Source organism: Oreochromis niloticus, linkage group LG6 (genome assembly GCF_001858045.2).
Source record: "Oreochromis niloticus isolate F11D_XX linkage group LG6, O_niloticus_UMD_NMBU, whole genome shotgun sequence".
NCBI classification, from domain to species: domain Eukaryota; kingdom Metazoa; phylum Chordata; class Actinopteri; order Cichliformes; family Cichlidae; genus Oreochromis; species Oreochromis niloticus.
In genome coordinates, this window is record NC_031971.2 from 31232312 (window position 1) to 31255123 (window position 22812).

The 22812-nt window shown below is 38.1% G+C and overlaps 1 protein-coding gene and 1 long non-coding RNA gene across 3 annotated transcripts in view; one reads left to right on the top strand and one right to left on the bottom strand.

Moving 5' to 3' along the window:
• Positions 1 to 22812, bottom strand: part of pkd1a (polycystic kidney disease 1a) — a 70919-nt gene that overhangs the window by 45200 nt on the left and 2907 nt on the right. For both annotated transcript variants that reach the window (XM_019360024.2, XM_013264414.3), the window contains exons 2-9: positions 8808 to 8879; positions 8617 to 8685; positions 7560 to 7631; positions 5619 to 5800; positions 5049 to 5296; positions 4301 to 4561; positions 3967 to 4135; positions 1446 to 1623 (exon numbers count right to left, since the gene is read on the bottom strand). In XM_019360024.2, coding sequence (XP_019215569.1) covers positions 1446 to 1623; positions 3967 to 4135; positions 4301 to 4561; positions 5049 to 5296; positions 5619 to 5800; positions 7560 to 7631; positions 8617 to 8685; positions 8808 to 8879 — 1251 coding nt within the window. The remainder of the gene's footprint in view (positions 1 to 1445; positions 1624 to 3966; positions 4136 to 4300; positions 4562 to 5048; positions 5297 to 5618; positions 5801 to 7559; positions 7632 to 8616; positions 8686 to 8807; positions 8880 to 22812) is intronic.
• Positions 991 to 5759, top strand: LOC102082154 (uncharacterized). Its single transcript, XR_267269.2, has 4 exons — positions 991 to 1670; positions 4005 to 4149; positions 4320 to 4612; positions 5642 to 5759. It is a non-coding gene; the product is annotated as an uncharacterized LOC102082154 (long non-coding RNA).

The window sequence follows — 22812 nt, forward strand, 5'->3', positions numbered from 1 at the left end:
CATAAGGCAGGGGTCACATTCAGTCAAATAAGGATAAGTTCACACACAAACACAAACACACACACAGAGGAGGAGAGAAAAAAGACAAACACATTTTGCATGCACCCTTATCCAACCCATGTAATTCTGTGACTGTCAGTGATCGAAAGTTTAACATCTGTTTTCAGCATTTTTGTCTGTTTTGATACTTTTTGGCTGTCGTTTCAGCAAACAGACTGGAACATAGCATTGTTTGAGTTTGTCACTGAAATAGGGAAGACAAACTGTGTGAGCTGGCGGTCCCTCCAGTGACACGATTTAGATACTTGCTCAGAAATAAGACCCGTTTACACCTTTAACACATCCCTTTTTCCTTCCCATTCCTGTGATGGTTTCATGGTGCAGACATGAAGTTTCAGTCGCTGAACTTAAGCTAGCTACAGAAGAGGGGCAAGCATAGATTTAGTACTGTTTTTTTTTTTAAATTGAAGGTCATTTAAAATGGAGCTTTTCAAACAGCTCAACAAAAATCACCAAATACACAAATTGTTTTATTGCAGTCTGTCACAAAACTCTGTGAGCTAAATGCACATTTCCCAGGGTGGGAAAAAATGATATTGTTTAAGACTGATAGATGGAGAGAGATGTCAGAAAGAGAAGAAAAGGAAGGTGGAAGAAGAGGAGATTATCTTCAACAGTAAGGACTGCTCAGAGAGTGACATTTTATAGACTGAGCTGAAGATGAGAGGTGAAACGTCTTCAAGAAACCTAAAGAAGTCCAGTTGCTTTTCTTTCCAAGCTCCTTAGACTACCATGTTCTGGATGACTGAGAACCTATACAGATATTTTATAGACTGGAAATTTAAATCTTAAATGTAATATCCTCATTTATATTAAGGTCTTTAAATCAGATAGTGGATCTATACATGATGTTCTGATAAATAATGTTTCTGTGAAACATCTAAAAACAAATTTAAGTATACTGTTTTTGTGTTGCAAGGTTGCATGGAAATACCAGGGAGTTTAGTGCAGGCCACACTGGTTAGATTGCATTGTTGTGTTAAACAACACATTATGTTGGACCGGTTAGCTTAAACTTATACTTATGGCGATGATGCTGATTAGATTCACTCACTAAATTCTACCTTTTATAATAGCTCTATAGTGTCTATAGTGTCCTGTTATCTTCATGTATTCAGTAAACTAAATCCACAAAGAGCAGTCAGTATTGGAGTAGCTGGACAGGTCAGCTGATCACAGTCCCTACAGGAAGAAACATTTATTGCTGCTCACAACAACAAATTCTTATGTGACCAGGCTGTACTGCTACACCTGCTCTCAGGGTTCCCTTGGTAACAATGCACAGATACATTAGTTCTTGAGGAAAAAGATTAACTGAAATTATTTTCCCGTTTCAGTTTGTGAAACTTGCATTTCTGCAGCTTGAAGGGAGGGAAAACACTCACTGTGTGACTTTGGTTGCCAGCAGGTTACGCAGCTTGTCACTCCTGACTATTGCCAGATCCCCACCGCGGTTCAAACACTGTTTTCGAGCATCAGTCCAGCTCAGCTCTCCTGGAAGGATCTGGAAACAGCTTGAGGACTCGTGATCGTGCGTCGCATCTACTGGACAGAAAGGAGAGGCTGGAAGGGAACAGAAACATGAATGTTGTTTAACAAATACTCTGAAGGTAATCTTTCTGGAAATAAAAAAGTGCAGCTACTATTTCATAACCTAAAGAAACCAACTTAAAACATGCTGAAGTACAGAATAACACTGCATATCCTATACATCCCATATTCACACTTTGGAAAGTTAGTAAGTTGCATATCATTGCAAATCAGTGTGCTCAAATAAGATTTCTCATTAGGAATGTGTTTATTTATTTTATTTTTTACTAGCCTCAAATATTTGTTGTAGAACAAGTATTAATGTGAAGTTTTCTTCAAATATGTCTCTCAGTCAAACTCTCCGTTATTTATTATATAACAAGAGCTACAAAAATCTGTGAAAAAAAAAAATTTGTTTAGAGACTTCACAGTGGAAAAAAAACCCTGAAGAGCTTCTAAAAGCCTCAGAAAAACAAGCAAAAAATGTAGACACAAGAGATGTTGATATATGGGTGCAAAGTAAAGGACGAGGGGGGAGACGGATGAAAGACGCGGGGCCTGACTCACATCTCTAATGTGCACAAACACTCCTTAGCTGAGACAGTAGAAAAAGGAGTACTGGCATTTCTTTCCTATCATAATGAACTTGTCCTTCAGTAAATCACATTAGTTTCATAGACTCTTTGGCACTTTGTAGAAATTCTTTCCCATAATATCTCCAAGAAACAAACCAGTGAAATGAGCAAATGACAGTTAAATATTACATTGTGAGAAATTGTAAGGGAGTGTCTTAGAAGACGAGAACGAGTATAACAAAGGTGGAAAATGGAGTAGAGGGACAGTACTGTGCAAAAGTCCTGCGTTACCGCGCTTTTCTTTATAATTTTCTAGAAAATGGGAGATAGGTGCAGCAATTTATTGAAACAGGTTCCTTTTTATGTTTTTCTATCCAGGTATACGATTACTGAATATGCAGTGTGTTTGGGATCGTTATCATGCAGAAAAATTAAGCCAGCCAATCAGAATTCAGCCTTAAAAATTAAGCAAAGATTTTGGATTAATATCTGACAAAATACTTTGTCAGCATGTTGTCATAATTCATAATTTCTTAAGGGCGTGACTTTCAGACACTGTTAATCTACAGTGGACATTTTTTTGGCCTTGCTTTTGGCCTCCATTTGTCAAATTTCCTCTCATTTTTAAGGCCACACTGCACACCTTACAGAAATGCAGAGTTTTTGGCTGATAACTGATGCAAAAATACAACCCTATGTCTGCCAAACTGTGTTATTTTTGGCATTTTTCAAAACTTCAAGCAAAGAAATGGGGACAAATTATTTGTTCTTATGACCAGAATTATTTGTTCTGGTAACAAAGTGCCTGAAATGAAAATGAGTGAAAAAGCAGAAAATTTACAAAGAAAAAGTTGACTTTTAGACTTTTAAAAAAATCCCGGAGAACTATTTCTGATGACTACTTTAAAGCACAGGAATGTCTGGCTCCTTGGAAACAAAATATAAGAAAAGAGATCTTTCTCAAGACTTTTGTCCAGTAGAGTGTATAAAGTTTGTAGTTTATATAAGAGTTTGTATGCCTGTGCATGTGTGAGAAAGGAAGGTGAGTGAATAACAAGTGCATAACTAAGACTAGACTGAACGATCACTTGAATGAGAAAACTTTGAGCTCAGATTGTAGAGTGCAGACACAAAGCTACAAAGTTTAAACCGACAAATATAACAAATTTTGTACAGCTGCTTTGGCACACACAAAAACACATACATATATATAGAGAGGTGTTTTGGGGGCCTTTTTTAATACTAACATGCTCAGTGCAAAAAGGCAAAACCCAAAGACAAAGTTAACAACTAGCTGTAAAACTAAGTAGATCCCGCCACAGCTGATTTGTCACGCATTTTCCCATCAGATGGCTACAAATATACAGAACAAGTGCTACTGTTAGACCTGTTGGCTGGATGTGTCCATTTCCTCACAGATGCACCATACAAATACTCAGCTACAGTGTCAGCGCTTCATTCATAACTGGTTTTTGCTGTTCCCAAGTGCCCAAAAAGGAATGCTTTCTGGAAATGATTTAGATCGTGCAATGTTGATCTTTCATTACTGCCAAATTTCTAATTACAAAATATTAGCAGATTAAACAATTTAGTCTTCCAACCCAATGATGGTAACTCCTGTAAACATTTATCCTTCCAGTTTTCCAGATAACCCCCACAGAGAAGCATTAAGCTAATGTTCAGATTTAATCAGCAGGAGAGAAAAAACTAATTGGATGTTGATGATCACGAGGAGCTCAGAGTCAAACGCTCGAAATGTGTGAAATTTCAATAACTGAGATTGTGTGTTGGTATACTTTACCTTTGGCAACTTGGACATCATCTTTCGTAATCTTCCAGTCTACATTCAAGCCAACCGAGCCCCAGCTGACAAGTGTGAGCTCCAGACTCCTATTGGCCACAACAAGAGGTGGACAGTGCAGCTCTAGTTTGGGAGGAAGCGTTACAGTCACCTCCCCACGTGCAGACACCTGAACACACACAAGTAAGAATTTAAAATCCAAACACACACACACACACACACACACACACACACACACACATAGTTTCATTCTTTAAAAAAAATCTCTTTGAACATACATAAAAACTTCAGCCTGGATAAACAGATGGTTTAAAATCCCGTTCTTTTCTCTAACCTTCTTATGTCCCGCCCAGGCCGTCAGACTGACTATATAAGATCCAGGAAGTCCGTATTTGTGAGCTGATGTGGTGCTAACGGTTCCTGTGGTGTTGGCACGGGGTGAAAGGTCACCAAAGTCCCAGGACAGCGTCACAGGTGTGACAGAGGAGTTGGCGGTGAAAGTGATGTGGTTGTGAACGCTTTGCAGCTGGAGAGGAGTCAGCGAGACCGAGAACTCCACCACAAAGACTTCGCGAGCCAGAGCCCACCCACATTTCTGTGAATTAAAGGAACCCATATGAAGAAGAGAAGGTTTTGGTGTTAATACGTACGCATTTAAATAAAACAATAAACAATTTTTCCCATTAATTGTTAAGATAACTGTGGTTTTCCTATTATTTTATATCTCTGAATAAAATCTGAACATTATATATAAACTGTTCCAATTTTAAATAAACCATTCTTAAATTTTTATTTGGAGCTTTAACTAACTTCTATTCCAGATTTCCTCCGCACAGCACTCTTCAGGATATAGGGAAGTCATTCAAACCACAGAGGGAAGTTGTTGTTTGGCTATTGAAATTTTACAGGAAATCCTGAATGTTGTATAATCAAATGAGGAAAGAGCAAAGAAAAGGAAACTGGATCTCCAAAACTTGCTTCTTAATCAAGTGACGGCTGACTTACAGAGAAAATATAACGGACATAACGGAGCACCAGAGGTTATAAACTGAGTCTGACAGAGCAATAATCTTTACACAAACCTTCATCACATCGGGGTTCGTACAGGCAGCAGAACACTGAGACGTGCTGATATAGTTGGGGTCCGAGTTTTTACTGCAGAGGCATTCGTGCTTCTCTCCTAAGCCCCCATACCGATGCGATTCATTGAAACACACACTGTGACACTGTTCCCGTGTCAAGTTTCGGAATGTGGAGTAGGAGAAGATAACAAGTTCGCTTCGTCCCAGTCCTCCACTGTTCTTATCCTCAAGGCACGCAGCATACAGACCTGAAGTGGACAACAGGTTTAAATCTCACAGGCTTATCAGAGATATCAGAGCATCTCTGCCTTAATCATAAATAAAGGCAGAGATGTTTTATCATGAATCTGCATAATACTACATGATTATGTTGGTTGTTTTGTCTGAGGTAGAAAACCAAAGTATTTCACCTTTGTTGTATTTTCAGTTCATCAAGTTACTTTTCAAATAAAAGTCCATAAACTATTTATTGTATTATGTATAAGCACTGAAAAAAGCAGAAATGATTTCTGGTGAATTTTATAATGTGCATGTTTTCTTTTAACTTCACAAGATGATGTGTATATTAACCTGTATTTGTTTTCATATCACAGGTGGGCAGTCTGACACTGAGTAAAGGCCGATCTTGGAGGTCAAGGGGGTGTCTGCAGCGCAATTCATTTGAGCGTCGAACTTGCACGCCTTTTTGCTGAAGACAGCTGACAAACCGGAACAGCTTACAGTCACACTCAAAGGGGTTACTGCTTAGATCACTGCAGAAGAGACGGAGACAGACAAGGAGACCGAATCATTAACTGTTAAACACCTCAACAGTCACAAGGTTGAGCACCGTGGTTGCCACTGCTAATTAAACTGTCATCATGTGGGGATGACACATTTATAAACCATTAAAGCTAAATTAATATGTGCGTAACCAACAAGTAGCCTCTCTCTAATAAATTAAGAACTCTCTAATTTATATTTGTGAGTTTTCTGTCTGTTGTAAACCTTTCTCAACTTCATCCTTGCAGGACATGTTTCATCGAAAAAGCATGGTGAGTTTAAAATGAATCATGTTTAGCTAAAAGCAATTTTCCTTCCCACTAAAGGCATGCAGCTTGTAAAAAGATGAGAAAGGAACTGCCCTGGGTTTGGAGACTGCTGTGGGACAAACTTTAACTGTAGTCCACTTCGCATTATTCTACCGATGATGTGCCATCTCCTTAAAAAGGCTAGCTTATAATGTGTATGAGTGGTGTGTGTGTGTTCAGCAGCTCAAATCAAATGTCTTATGGACTCTTTATTTTAGCAATCATCATCCATCTCTTTATCTTTTTTATCACAGCAAGGGTTTTATCAAAGCAAGTAACCAATAAAAGTGACATTACAGTTTGATTATTTAGCAACACTTAGCCACTGATTTCCTTTTCAGTAAACATCATATTTTAATCTCTTATTTGACTTAATGCTAGTTTCAAAGACATATTTAACATAGTTACACCTATAATTTACAGAGCCAATGCTGACATCAGATGTCGGCCCAGTAATAACTCAGACAGCTGGAACTCAGCTTTTCTTTGGTGTTGATCTATTAGAGACAATTCTTGTATTCTATATTATATTTATAGATTTATATCCACATACTAGATATTACTACATGTGCACATGTGCAGGTAGAGCCACACATTTTGTATTCTGTTTGTTTTTTGTGAACTATTTTATGATTTAATTGAGATTTAATGGAAAATGGCGCTCAAGTGGGTAATGACCCCACGGGTAGAATTATAAAAGATAAACTTTATTCATATATATTTATTTTGTTTGCATTTTTGATACACTGTGTATAAGTAAGGGGGATTTAGAGTAAAACATGTAATTATGACATATTTGAAGGAGCTGGATGGTCACAGGTAGCCTTTCTCTACCTAAAGAGACACTCGTCTTTGTGAGGGAGACAAAGCGTAGTAACTGTGCTCCTTTAAGCCACTACAATGAGCATAATAAAAGGATCATGAAACACATGCTTAATAGTATTCAACCTGAGTTTTTATGCTTCAGTTTCTACAGAATAAGGGTATTTAAAGACACATGAGAAAGGGAAATGATGAAGAATAATAAAAATAACAATACTGGCAATGACAGAAAAGAAAAAAACACTGAAGAGACAAAAAAGAGAAGGAACTGAAAAGATGGCGCAAAAATGAATGCAGGAAAAGAAGAGGACGTCGGAAAGAGGAGGAAGGTTACGTAACATGTGCCTCTCATTTAGATTAGCCTGTTATTGATTAGTCTATTTACAAAGACTCTGACAAGAAGAAAACTTTTCTTTTAATGTGTCGTGTTGTGTTTAACGTGTTTAATATGTTGAAGTTTAATTACTAATGTAGTCAAAACCTTCCATCCAGCTTTGGTTCATGTGCTGTGTAAACAGTTTAAGGGGACACCTGCTTATTTCATAATGTGCCATCAGCTGTGAGAGACAAATATTCACAGACATAAAGCTTACAGTATACAGTAAGTGTAATTACTTACATCTGAGTTAGATTACATAGGTCGTCACATATCCTTTCTTCAATGGTGGTGATTTGGTTGTTGCTCAAATCACTGATGGAAACAAAGAGACAAATCAAATGTCAATATCTTAAAACAAGAAAAAAAACAACAGAAAAGACTTTTTCCTTCACTTTTTCACTAATGTATACCAATTACTATCATATTATCATTTTGGCAAGATTTATGTGACTAAAAATCTGACTAAAAATGACCAGACTGAACGATCACTCTACCTGACTAAAAATCCAACAAAAAGGTCATATGATGATTGAGTTTGTAAACCCTGTTACTCCTACATCGTTACATTAAATTAGTTACAGACTTTTGTTTGTTAAAGAAAATATTATTCTCACACCTTTAAACAAGAAATGACTCATATATATGGTGCAAGACAAAAATGAATAACGAAAAGTGCTGAACATTGACTTTTGCTATTTTACTTTGTCTCATTTCCATCTGTCTGCATGGAAATGCTCTCTTCCTCCTCTTCTCCTCTCTCCCTTCTTCTCGTTTCCTTCTCTACTCATGATCTCCTTTTCGCTCCCTCCCTCCCTACTCTATCCAGAAGGCTACATAATGGAGCCGTTGTGTGGTGGTTTTGGAAGGAACTGATGGAAACCATCAGTCCTCTCTCATCACACACACATACACACAAACATGTGCTTAAACGCCCATTCAATGGGTGGAAGAAGTAAGGTAATGGATGGAGGAAGGGGGAGACCGACAGATGGAGAGAGGGAGGTAGTGGGAGCCTGGAGCAGTAAGCTGTAATTGAAGTTAATCATCCTGTGATTACTGTGTGTGTGTGGTTTTGTATGTGTGTGTGTGTATGTGTGTGTGTGTGTGTGTGTGCGCGCTGTATACACTTCTTTTGGTGAACTTGCTCTCGTTTAGCTTACTCCTGGGATTTCTGCCTACTTTAATCCAGACTAAACCAAGCTTTTGTCTTTACTGCTCTCTTTTCATCTTCCTCATACTTCTCTCTTCTTAACATTGCATTTGCCAGGTCAACATCTTTCCTGGACTTTCTACTCACAGGACTGACAGCAGGCCACAGCAGAACAGTCCTCTGGGGAGAACATTGATCCTGTTCCCTTGAAGATGTCTGAAAAATGATGTATTTAGCGTGATGAATTATAACATTTATCAGAGATGCAGTTATATAAAAAGATAAACTAGATTTAAGTTGAATTACACAAACACACAATCAATGCAGTGTTTACTTACAGTTCTTGGAGGCCGGTGAGCTGATGTAGCAGACTGGTATCAAGGGAGGAGATGTGGTTCTTGGACAGATCTCTGTGGGAACAAATATATCCATATTTAAAATGGGGGCAAGCTGACTAAATGCACACGCCTACACACAGAACTATTTACAATGCAATGTGATTGCTCAAGGACTTGGAAATGAAATGCAATAATAGAAAAGGAAAGGAAGGGAAATGCTTAGGTCATACAAATACTGATGGAGATAAATACAACCAGAAACATTTGGAGGTGCTAAAGAATAACACAAGATGCCCCAGAACACAGGCTCTTTAGAGGAAAAACCTTGTTTTTTTTGTCATAACTTAAGCTAGAAAACTACTTGGATATATTTAGAAAAAGCCTAACGATCAGAAAGAAGAAAAACGCCTTCGCAGCCGGCGTTATCTAGAGGTGGAGACCAAGTCCAGTATGAAGAACTGAAACTGTCAAAGAAAAATGTGTAAAGAAGAAGATTAAATATGAAAACTGGTTAATAAAATATGGATATTTCTTAAGAAAACAAACAAATAAAGGAATTAATGGAAAAGGGAAAATAAAGCCCAAAATATTTATGTCACATTTTATAGATTAATTCACGCCTACATGTATTTTTATATTACATCTGCTGCATAAAAGGGTTCATTTCTAAGTGACTGAGTAATTGGTTACTTTCAGTAAATGATGACTCAAATCCACAGTCCAGCTAACCTCATTAGCTCTGCAGTAAGCCACCACACAATGAGTGACCTATGATTGGCTGCACACTATTACCATTATGTTTTACGTAAGTACGAGTAGGAGGAGTCTGCACACCAAACTGTGTCTCAGCTAGAACACATGCCAGATGTCCTCCTCGATTTAATCTACGACACGGGTGGGCATACCTACCACGAGCACAAACGCAACAGAATGATTCTTGATGCAAAGCAAAAAAGCCGATTTTAAACAGTGAATAAAGTCTGCCTAATGCCGGTATATTTTTTTTCTCTGTGGCCTCATTATCTAATCAGCAACTAATGACTTAAAAATCCTTTGCTTTGCTTTATCAGACTATTGCTTAATCTAAGGTGACGCCTCCTCCCACTGGCAAATGTTTTCCCCTCTTTTAAAGACAAATGCTCCTCCCTCAGGCCTTGTCATCACTTCACATCGAAGTCGTCATTCAAAATATTTCAATGGCTCAATGGTCTCGCTGAGCCCCTTAAATAATATCTGCCAAATCTCCCCGCTTGCCTTACAAATGGTGTTCTTTTATAATTCCATGTACTTATTTTGTAACACTGGTGTCCAGACAGAAGCCCAGATGCCAAAGATGTTGACATCATCGGGGTCAACTTATTTGACTTCAGAAAGCATGATCAATAAAAAAGGCATGCGTGCAATGACTGGAGTGCCCCTTTAAACCCAAGTCAAGGCCCAAATCACGCCTCAGGCCAAGAAAGGTTTTCAATTATCAAACAATATATGAAAAGTGATCTGGTTTTAGTCCTTCTGTAAGAATGAGAACATGCTTATTGATGTGAGATAGTTAGAGCTGGGAGTTTCATAATTAATTAGATTAATTTTTAAATACGCCAATGTGAAATAAACGCCTGTTTTTAAGCTGTGAAAGGAGAAAACGTTGACTAATAAAACCATACCTCTCCTACATTCTTAGATTTAAAGATTGTAACTGATAAGAAAGGAATTGCAATTTAGACCACTTCAAAACAGCGCGTGTGAAGCTGGTTTTATCTTTATTATCTTTTTGTGTCTGTCAGGTCTCCCCTTCCACAAATTAGGCAAACCACTCACTTACACATTTTCACACATGTTTTTCTCCTTTATTGCTGAAAAAAATGGAACAAGTGCTGATGAGGAGCCAAAATGTCAGAGCCAGCAAGCAGAGTTGAGTGTAGCAATGTGAAATTTCCTAAATCAAGACATTTATTTCATAATTGCACAGATACAAATTTGCCAAAAGTTTTCTCCTGTATTAACTATTTTATGATTTCCTTGTAAGTCTCTGGTACAAATGCACACTAGAATCTAACCAGTACTGCGTTTGTTAATCTAAAACTAATATACTGGTTAATAACATAAACAACTAATGAATTACAACCAAAAAATATTAGTAGCCCATTTTACAGCTAAAATATGTTAGAGCACTTTAAAGAAAAATACAAATCTGTGACAGACATAACCTAAAATATATTTTTTTTCTTATTTAACACTGATTCTCTAAAATCCTAAGCATGATTTATTGATTAAACTGCAATGATAATAGTACAAATTCACATTTACTATACATTAAATACAGACTGCTAGCAATACATTCTGTAACTAAACCCTTGCATGCCACACTCTCTATACTGGAGCTCAAATTAGTGAGAAACCAACAGATAAATTACTAAGGAAATGAGAAAATTGGGTTGGTTAAGCAGTGGAGATGGGCTCAGTGAAGTGGCTTCAGTCTCCTTTGCATTCCTTCAAAGCAAAGCCACAGCTGCACGTGAGAACGGCGAGACAATCGGGAGAGAAAAAGAACAAGGAGCAGGAGACAAAAAGCCAGAGGCTGTAAGGGAACAGAAAGCACTGTAGCCTATAGGGATAAAAGAAGAAGGTGCTGGACTGCAGGAAAGCTGTAAATTAAAACTCAAAAGGTTGAATCAGGGTGCTGATCGATATTTCTATTCCCAGCTGCTACGAATTCAGTAAATACAAATAAAAAACAAGACGATCTGCCGCAAGGGAAATGTGAATTGATATGTGCGGGACTGCGTTCCACTCTCTCACACTCTTTTCTCTGTGTGTGTGTGTGTGTGTGTGTGAACAGACCAGGACGCCGTTCCCAAAAGGAAACATCTGTACATTCCAGACAAGCTGTGTAAGAAAGATGGAGACAGAGAGAGAGACAGAGAGAGGGAGAGAGGGAGCACTCTCCTCTGCTAAACCCATCAGAGGATGGACAGGACAGCAGAAATAAGCTCCGCCCACTAGCTGATCATTCATACATTAGACGGACCCTTCACCTTATGTAATGTGGTCGACATCTATGGCACAGCGGGAATGTGCGTGTAAAGATTTGTGTGTACGACATATGAAAACTGTCTTTCACACCTTACGGGTAAGACCACATAGACAAGAGCAGATTAAACAGAGACAGTCTGTATGTGTGTTTAACATGACCATATAATGTGACCTTCACCATGTCTATTAGCAACAGACTCCCGTTCTCAGCTACCTCTGGACACACATGGTTTTACTTACACATACGCAAACACACACATACACTTTAGGTATAGGCCTGTGCACAAGCACACACACACACAGCACACATATGGTTCTGTTTTACTAACGGTGTGGCCAGTGATCTAACAACTCCTTATAAGGCCTGTCTGGTGCCACTTATTCTGAGTTGGAGGATGAGAGCGCACACAAAAACACACACACAGCCCTCATTGACTACACTGTGCTTGGGCAGAGGGAATGACACAGGAGGAGTGGGCATGTGCTCTGCAGACAATATGAATACAAGAAAGGAAAGATCTGAAGTGAAACAGAAAGGGGTGGTTTTCTTGTTCTACTAAAGAAAACTGAAATCTGTTTGAATCCGTCTTTGTTCCATCTGTGGAGAATTGTGAACAAAAAAAAGTCTTTAAAGTATAGTGATAAAAACTGGGTTTAAGTCAGATCATAGACAAACTGGTTTCTGCAGGCTTGTGGTGGTAAAGTGGTCCAAGTCCCTATGATTGAAGGCCAGCGCTCCACTAACCCACTAAACACAGACTCCTCTGTGGTTGCTTTCATCTCACCTCAGCCCCCCTCTGCTGCCCCCCCGCCTCCTGATTTCTCCCCTCTTTTTGGTTCTGCTTCTTTGTTTATTCCTGAAGTCTGCACGAGTCAGATGGGAAGGGGAGCAGGACAAAAGCTGAGGAAGGAGTAAAAAATGATGGAGCTGGAGAAAAGGGCAGGTGTGAAGGGGAAGCCAAGGAGAAGTTGGAGGTAGTAGCAGTGAGTGACACGGGCCAGGTGTGGAGAACAATCACCCCACTGTGGGCTGCTTCGTTTGAGAGCTGCCAGCCAGAACCTCATGCCTGCGACAAGGGGTGAGGGGGTGGGGGAGATCGGAGTAGTCGGGTACTTTCCCTACTGCAAGAAAAAAGGGAGCATGAAATTAACAGGAAAATAGGGCTGAGGACGTTTGGTCTAAAAAGCCTGACATTCGACTTCACAGACTGGCTCGCCTTTCCTCTTTAGAACATTCTGTCCATTTTTCCAGCTGCTGCTGCCTGGGTTGTCTGGTGTCCAGCTGGCAAGTTAAGGGCAGCTGTGTGCAGCAGTTTAACACTCTTATTCAGAGAATGATACACTGACATACAAACAAACTCTTTGACATAATACCAATTCATGCGGGAAAAACAAAACTAATTGTTCTTTTCCTGGTAAAAGAAAGTGAGTCAGTGCCACATATTACAAGTCATTAAATGTGGGTTTAAAACACAAACGGGTCTCTCAAGCATCTAATACAACTGTGGTGAGACAATAAAAAGGAAAAAAAAACAACCGATGCTTCCAGTGAACCACTGAAAACTATGCATCATCTTGCAAAAGGCTGAAAAACATCTGTATGTGAGTCTGACTGTTCTTTGTCTGTCTCTACAACCATTCATCCGGTCCACTTCAAGCTTGGCAGGTGTACTGCTTTGTGCAAGTGCAGTACTCAATTTGATGAGCTTCTCTTACTGTGGCTAAAAGTTGCTCTCTATGACCATTACTACCACTACTGACTGCTCCACTCTGTGTGTAGGCGAGGCAAAACAGATGCACAGATAGGGATGTTTGTTTAGCTGTCTTTGTGAAATAAATTTTTTGTAACGTCTGTGAGAAATACCCTAGCTTAATCCTAACTTTAGACATAAACCCAACTAACCCTTAACTCTCAAACAGTTCCTTGAAAACATAATTGCAACACTTAATTAACCTGATGGTTAAAACTCAGACGATTCTAAACAAAATTAGCTGGACATTTTTTGTAATCTTAGATATATATTACTGGATTGTGTGAAACGTCTGTCCAGTTGGTATACTTATTCTTACTGAGAAAAGCTAAGAAATTGTGGTGGTTGATGTTATTTATGAGCTAAACATGGGTACTTTTAGCACGTTGCAAGGTGGTTGCTAGGCAACAACATTGCAACTTTTGTGGATATAAATCAATACACATAAATAAAAGAATCATTTTATAAAGAGTGGGTGCATTTACTTTTTGAAATTGAATTATATATGATATTAGAGGTTAATGTAGTAAATCAAAAATGATACAGTGTTTTTAAATGGTGTTATAGGTGTAAAAATTCTAGCTAACCACAGGTGGTTGCTAGGCAACAGGGTACATTGTAAAATCTGATATAGATAAGAACCTTCAGGGACATAAGATCTACCAGTGTACCAAGCTTGGTTGCTCAACCTCTGATGGTCTGAGATGAGTTCATGGTCAAAGAAACAAACAAAGCACAGACAGAGATTTTGCGTGTTATAGTCAATTTTTTTCTTAGATTTTCAGTAACAACCAGAATTTCCATGTTCCATTTTAGGCACAATCAAGCCACAATCAAACATACACTCAGCAAGTGTATTCTTACAGCTATTTGCTTCAAAACTGTGTTTGGGGGGGGACTTCTTTAAATTGCTGCTAATAAAAAATAACACGTGACACTCTGCCAAAACAGCCCTCTGCATCAGTTGATTTTTAAATACAACGCAGTTGGTAAAGATCTCTGAAACAAATGCAAACAAAGACTGCGTCTACTGCTTCTCATCCTGTTATATTTCCATACACCAACCACACAACAGTCATTTTGAACAAAAGCTTCTGCCAAATGAAGGTAATGTGTGACAAGTGTGATTAATCGAGTAATCATGAGCAATTATTTCTCCATCATCAACGTCAGCCTCGATCATATTAAGATATTAATCTCATATTTATCCATTTTTAATGATGCAGTGAAAGAATTTTTCAAATGCAGCACCATGCAACATCAATTCATCATTTCTAATAACTGGTCCCAACAATTAGACATAAAAGCACAATGAACTTCTGCTTGTCCCCTTCACTCTAACAAACGTGTGGTGTCTGTGTTATGTAAGCTGTGTTGCTGAAAATGTTTTTTTGCTGACCTATAATGCATTTTTCCATGCATATTTTCAGATGGTGGATTTTTTATACAATTCTGCAAAAGTTGAATTTGTAGCATTAAAGTGAAGAAGATGTGTGACTCATAAGCAAATCCATGAAACTTCCAAAACAATCCACAAACTGCACAAACTGAGCACCAGTGCACACTGGAGGTGACAAATCTCAATCTTCAGTGGTGGTACATATATATACCTAAGCAGAGCATTTAGTTGACCACAGTCTATATGTTTTCAGTTATATTCCCGTCTGCAAATGAAACATAAACAAATGCTCTGGTTTGTTGTATCTGTGCCAAGTGAAGGTAACCCACAGACTGTATATAAAAGATGGATGTAGCCACTATAATTTCACAGACTGTTTAACGAATTTGCATTGTGAAGCCACGAGCTGAACATGTTGTCTGTTATCTTGGTGTTTTGAAACCGAACATGATGAGTGAGGGGTTGATTTGATTAAAAAGGGACACTGTGTGCTGACATAAGCCCACAACTTGTCAATCACAAGGCACATTAACCCTGCTTTATCATTCCTCTTGACTCTAATAGGGACCATAATTCATAAATTAAACATCCTACTGTATTTAATGAGACATGAGACTACTAAAGGAAAGTGTTACGTGAGGTCACAGAGTAGAGGAACTCAGACTTCTTATTGTGATCACAGTAGTCACCTCCTTCTGGCTATTACAAAACATTTAGGCACATCCATAATGGTTTCATTTTTCAGACCCAGAAGCTAAATTCATCTCTTAAATACAATCTCTCGTTAATCTAAAACAGGGGAATCAGATTTTTCTTGTTCCATAATAAAACTTTCCCTACCTACCTGCAGCTTTAATGCATCATGCATTTAGATTTTGATCATATGTCTGAGTGTACATATTTCAAGCACTGGACTTAGTTCTCATGTATTTGGCCTAAGGCTATCAAAGTGTGTACAGGGAGTTGTAGAGACCAGCATTTTTGTTTAATTTATCTTGTTTGTAAAATCTGGAAACACCACATAAACTGATGCAACAAGTGAAAAAGGAATGGTGGCAATAAAAGACAACACAAAAAATGAAGTCTGTCACCTCCAAAACCATAGAGACAAGCAGAGCTTCAGCAGCCCTGAGAACAAAGGCTGGCTGCCAGCACAATCTGTGGTGAAGTTGATGACTACTTCAGCTGAGTCCTCCACACCATCATCTGGCAGCCCTTCATCTTTTATCTACTGACTGGTCTCTGTTACTGTGCTCTCTGCTTGTTGAATCAGTTTCAGGTTCATTGGCATGAAATCAACAGAGGATCCACTGTGCTTACAAATGACACAATGCATTTGGTTTATTTTCTTTTTCTTATGTCTCTGTTTTAGTTTCATTTTTTTTCAGTAATTTTGAAAAGGTTGCATTAAAAAAAAACAAACGCCAAGGACAACTCATATTTCTAAAAAAATGCAAATGGGCTTGTTATGAATTTTAATCATGTCCTTGGATTGAATGTAAATGAAACACGGTGCTGATTAGCATTTCATTACAGTTCTGGCAGGTTTGTAATCCCAAGTTTAGAGGCTAACAATTCACTTTTCAATTTTCAGCCTCGTAGGCCCTTATTAACATTTAGCCCATGGATTGCAGCGTGTTATTCTGGGATGTCTTGAAGTCTTTGACTCTCTGCAGCATAGGCTACACAAACAGGATGTGTTTCTGCAATTCTCTCATAAACACACAAAGACATGCACAAGCAACAGCGATCAGTATGCATGAGCTACACACGTAAACACTCGTGTTTTGGCTGTTTATATCTGAAAGCGGGGAACAAAATCCAATTACTGCCGTCTTTTTTTAATGGGGTAACAGGGAGAAAAGTCTGCTTTTTAACTGGGGTAAAAGACAAATGTTTCCTATGTGATCAACACCTGCATTTTTCACTCTACAAATGTAACTCAAAAAAGCACCTAGTTTATAAATTAAAGATGTAATCTATACAGGTATCCCTTTTGTCGTTTTATATTAATTTCCATCCTTCAATTTTCACATTAAAATTCAGTGCAGATGTTAGATACTATATTGCTGAGGTAGAGTGTGCTTCTCTTAAAAAATACATGAGTCAGTCTTTGTGAACTGAAAGGTTTTGCCAAAGTGAATCCATCCATCTCCTCTGATTGGAAAAATACTGAATGAATCCCTAATGTAAAAAACAAAGCTTGAAGCATGACTTCATAAGACATGCATTAGCCATAGCATGAGCATACAGCATGTTTTGATAAATTACTTTAATTAAGAAGTCATGCTTTGATTATCAAGGGTATTTTAGAGAATTGGAATACTTAATGTAGTTTTTGCCCTTTCCCCCAGTAATCTCTAACATGCAGTCTCTGTTCTGGTGTGTCTTTTGGACAGCAAGACATTTTAATTTTTCTGCATTTTACGCAGTTGATTCGATGGTATTAATTATGCTGCACATCAGAAATAAATAACATTTATTCTACATGAACACTGTCCTCTGTCCATCTGTACAAATCAAGAGTGCATTTATCTCTGCACCCCATGTGCTGTTATTTTCTGAGATAGCCAAAGCTACACAACTCATAAGCATGGATGCTTAGTACACATGTGGAAAAAAAGTAACTAAATGAGATAACCACTTAGTAATCTGTATTCCCCAGCCAGTTGTTGAGTGTTTGCTGGACATTACGAGATGAAAAAGGTGTATAGTCCTGTACTGAAAACCTCCTTACAATTGCTGTGGTCACTAACATATTCCCATGGTCATGCACAGAAGATGCAAACTACACTTAAATGACAGACTCCATTTTTTAGCTTTTTAAATTTTTACTATGCAAACCAGAAACAGAAAATGTTCACCTTCAAAATAAAAGCTGTACCTTTTGAATTATGGTTCTTGCAGCAGTAAGGCCAAATTTGACTGTTTTCGGTTTGCTTTGCACTTCTTTAAGTTTCACTACTGTTTACAGAATATTTAAGAGTTTTTGATGGGCTGACATGCTCCCTGTAAACTATGGGCAACTGCAGCAATCTGCTAGTCACCAAAGCAATAACAAAGATTTCTGGTGCAGGACCCAATTTGCAACTTTTGTCACCAAGCAACAATCAGCAACCTTCATAATTACTCATCAACCCATTGGGGAGTAACCATTTTCCTCTAGTCCTGTGTGACTGAGGTCTGAGAAACTGTGCATTCTTCTAAATAGTTACAAAACATACTTTGACAAGTTCTGATAAACTAGTCAAACCAAATAAAACAACTGTACAAATTATACCTGTGCTCACTCTGCTGAGGGCACCAGTGTGAAATTGAAGGTAATTTACTAACACCTCTCCACTATTCAGAAGCAACTGCAAAAAGTGCAAAAACAAGTGAAAGGATCTTAGAGAAAAGGTCACACATACAGCTTTCTCTCTGCACTATTTGTTAGATTGGCAAAAAAAAAAAAAAAAAAAGTGTGCCAGTTTGAAAAAATGGACGGCTGTGAAAATAAAGTGCAGAAGAAGACCCAGACAGACTGGATTTGAGAAACAGAAGCACGTATCACTCTGGAAGATAGGAATGACCAGATTCAACTAAGTTACCATTCAAAACAGAATCACAGAGTGTACTGTACGTGCAGAGAGGGAGCAATGTGACAGAAACGATGAATAAGATGAAAAATTGGTAGCAAGGAAAAAAAGCAGCTTTGGAGATGTGAGTCATTATGACTCGAGTGCATTTAAGTCTAGATAAGCATGATAGAAGTTTGTGTGAAGAATGCAAGTGTGAGAACTCCAGGAAGACTAGAGGTATGAACATCAAACTCTGGCTTTTTTTGTCTTAATTTATAGGTGAGCAAGGATGCATTGATGCAATCATAATTCTGGATGTAACTTAAAGAAATCACCCAAAAAACATTTTTTTTAACAGAAGGATAAAGTGTGCAGGATAAAGATCCAAAGCATGCCAGCAACCTACTGAAACAATATTCTCTTAAGAAGATAATGAAATAATCATTTTGATACTTGTGAAGGATCACAGATACGGTTACATGAATACACTGAAGGCTTAGTTGGGAAAAGGAAAGCTTTACCACAGCTATTGCAGAAATTATTCCATGCCCAGATGAAGTCCAATTTAATAACAAACTACATATTAAGCCACAAGTGTGTTTACAAGAACTTTCTCTGCTGCCCGTTTTTAACTGTACATCTGTTGTGTTTTTTAATAATTTAAGACCAACAAATGTATTTTTCTAGAACATTATTGCTATTGTTTCTTTACGATAAACACCACCATCTTTAATGCTTTTTAGTATTTAAATATTTCTTGGGCATACTGTAAATCCTGAGTCGAGTATAACTTTAAAGAACACTAGTGCCATTTTTTCCCCTTTTTTTAGCATAGTTATTTCTATCAAACCCTCTCTGTATATTAACAACCATGATCGGTGTGACTGATGTGACGGAACATCTCATTTACTTGTTTAGAGGGATTTTGAAGATTAAAATGAACTCTTTCAGGAAACAGTTTGTGGTGTGAGACTGCTGTTAAAATAGTTATCTCAGTTAACTTGATTTATGAGTAGTGTAATGGAATATAGAATTTATTTATAACTGAAAACTATTTAAAAATTAAGAACAACCTATATCTTCTCAAAAGAAGAAAATTGTGACTATTAAGTAAAAACCGTATTGTGTTCTTTGTGTTACGCTGTTACTTCCTAGTCTGCATGTGTGCATTCTTTTTCAGGCTTTTTTCTCTGTGAACACAACACATCTGGCCGAAGTTTTGCTAGATAAATTGCAGTCAACTATGTGAACGATGCCCACATGTGTATAAATAAGCCTTTGAGTATGACAGAGCAGTGTATTTTGGTGGGAACTTGTGAGAGAAAAAAGGCTTGCAGTACTACAAACTAACATTTTAAGGTGCTTCTTGATTAGTTGCAATCAGTCCGTGCAGTAACATTCCCTCCTCAAGTACACTTTCATTATCATCCACAGGACACAGCGCCTTGAGGTGACTGCTCCTGAGAATTGGTGCTTCATTGATCACCAACTGAGGTGACTTGAACTGAAGTCGTATAGAGTTAAATGTCGCCTTAGGAGAAGAGCAGGTCGTTTAATAATCAAATGTTTAGTGGTTTGATCTTGAGCTCTTCAATCCTCCATGTCAAAGTGTACTTGGAGTAAAAGGAACTTCAATTGTCCCTGATGCAATAAAGTGTGCATGTGTGTGGGTGGGTAAGTATGAACTGTAAAAGCACTTTGAGAGGTCAATAAGTCTAGAAAAGGTACATAAAAATGCTAGTCCATTCACTAAATCACACTGATACAGTTTTTACAGCTACTTTTACTATGGAGACTTTCCTAATGCTTTTTGTTTTGGGTGCACATATGACTCTCCATACAATCTTTCCCATTTGCAAAACTCATGTAATTCAGATGTGAGATAAAACATCGACGAGGATATTTTCAAGGAGTCAGATGGTACCATGAAGCATTTTTTATGTTAAATTAAGTTTTGTTTGTTTACAACAAGCTTTCATTTCTGATGGGTAGTATAAATCCACCTCTTCCAAACAGACCTAGGGTTAGATTACCATAATATAAAAGAAATCTGTGCATAGCGATATAACATACCTGAGCACATTGCAAACTTACAATTGAGAAAACACCCTAAGAAATCTTCAGACACTGCCAAAACATCAACATTCAGATGCATGACTTTCTTCTCCAGCCTGCCGCCACTAAGTTAATGATAAACCAAGACATTTCTGGCACCCCTGGTTGAAAAGTACTGAGTGCATGAAGGCTGAGACAAGCTACACACTTGTTTCTTTCTGCTGCTATGAAACATTAAAAGTAAGGTATCATTAATTGCGAGCGCTGATAATTTCATTCACCAATTTAAGAACAGTTCAGGATTTGGCACCCATCATACATTTCTTTGTGTTAAGCAACCTTTATTCTGAGGATTTTTTTTTTTTTTTTTTTTTGCTAAAGGCATGGGCAGGCATACACAGTGAAAGGAAGGATGGGAGCTGGCTCTTCTTCTCTCCCTGGTTCTTTCCTCATTCTCTTATTTATAACTGCCTGGAATGTCTGCACTTCTGTGAGTGATGTCATCAGTTACTTTTGCCATGGTAACACAACAAAATCTCCCCTGCATATGGTCAGTACATTCAATCTTTCCCACTTCATTAAAGTCACTCAGTGTGTGTGTGTGTGTGTGTGTGTACAAGTAGGTGGTTGTAAGACTGATAACCACCTTTGGATCTGGAAGTGAGGGCAGAAAGGGAATGCAGGAGACAGTGAGAGAATTTTTGATTTTATAGTATCACCTGTTCAAAAGCTGTCTCGAAGCCCCAAGACCTATACACAGCCAACCAGAAAATAAAATAGTTTCACAAACATATCGGCCTGCCTGCAGTGGGTCTGCGTGTGTATGTGCATCTTGCTGTCATGGCAACACCACAAAATCCTCCTTGGCAGAAGAGATAGGAGAAGGTATGCATGACCACAAGTGTATTTAAATTTCAAACAAACTATGCTACTGCCTAAGACACAGTCTGTAACGATGCCGAAGAACTGAAGAGCTACTTTACATGTTACATGGCCCGAATAATAACTACATTCTTTGTTTGGTGTACTCTGTGGTACCGTTCTTCAATGACAATGCCAGTGCGTGGAGCCTACAGCTATAGCTACAAACACCAGTGCACAGCATTTATTGCAGCTGAAACTGAAAAGCAAAGTTAATGGAAAGTATTTTCTGCTTACTGGACTGTAAGTACGACCTAACGATGTCTTAAAACAAAAAGTATTGCATACCCACACAGTGTATGGTCAAAAGAGCCAAATGTTAGGCTTCTCTCGTGTGTCTGTGACACTATTTGTTTTTATAAACACTATTAAAAACTACTGCTTTTTTTTTTTATTTAATAAAGGCAAGTTTATATTACTATCTGATAAAGCTATTTACAGAAACAACACACACACACACAAAAACTTACAGTAATGAAAACATTTCTAGTTCACTTTCTCTGTCTTACGTCCCGGGACTCGTACACCACTGTGATGATGTGCGTCCCAAGAATATTCAAACAAAACAACAGCACTTGAAAAAAACTGAGTTTCATTTTACAAGTATGTCCCAGAACTGCAAAACTCTCCGTATGAAGTGTTAAGAGATTTTATTATGTGTGTGGGTTGGAGCAAATGGACTCATGTGTAACGGGAATGCTTTTCTCCAACTGCACTCTGCAGTATGTTAAAATATTTCACAGCCACTGGATGTTTTTTTTTCCACCAAGGGTGTGTCTAGAACATTTAGATTTGGGGCCAGATAGGGGCATGGACAGAAAGGAGAGGAGCTGGTGTTTAATGGATGTGAAATTAGTTTTATTAAAGTCTCGGTGTAGCTGACGTATTCTTGCTTCAGTTATTTTGCAGTAATGTGACACATTAGAAAGGACTGGAGAAGGCACGGAGAAAAGAATTGGTGGCAAAAAAAAAGCTCTTTGCTAGCAATTTCTTCAAATGGAAATGTGGTATTTTTACTGAAAGAAAAGTAGAAATTAAACAGGGAAAAGGCACAAAATCCATTTAGACCTACAGCATGTGTTCACAGTAGCATCCCTACGCCTATAGCTTGATCACAGAGACTTTTCCTGCATCTCTCTCTCACAAAGCAGTGAAGTTGTGAATGCTTTCTAAAGCCAGCCACAGTTAAATTAAATTTCATGGTGGGACACTACAGCATTACACTGGGTCCTATCCAGTTTTCCCACAGCTAAATAATGTTAATAAATGTGCACCGACTGAAAAGTGGA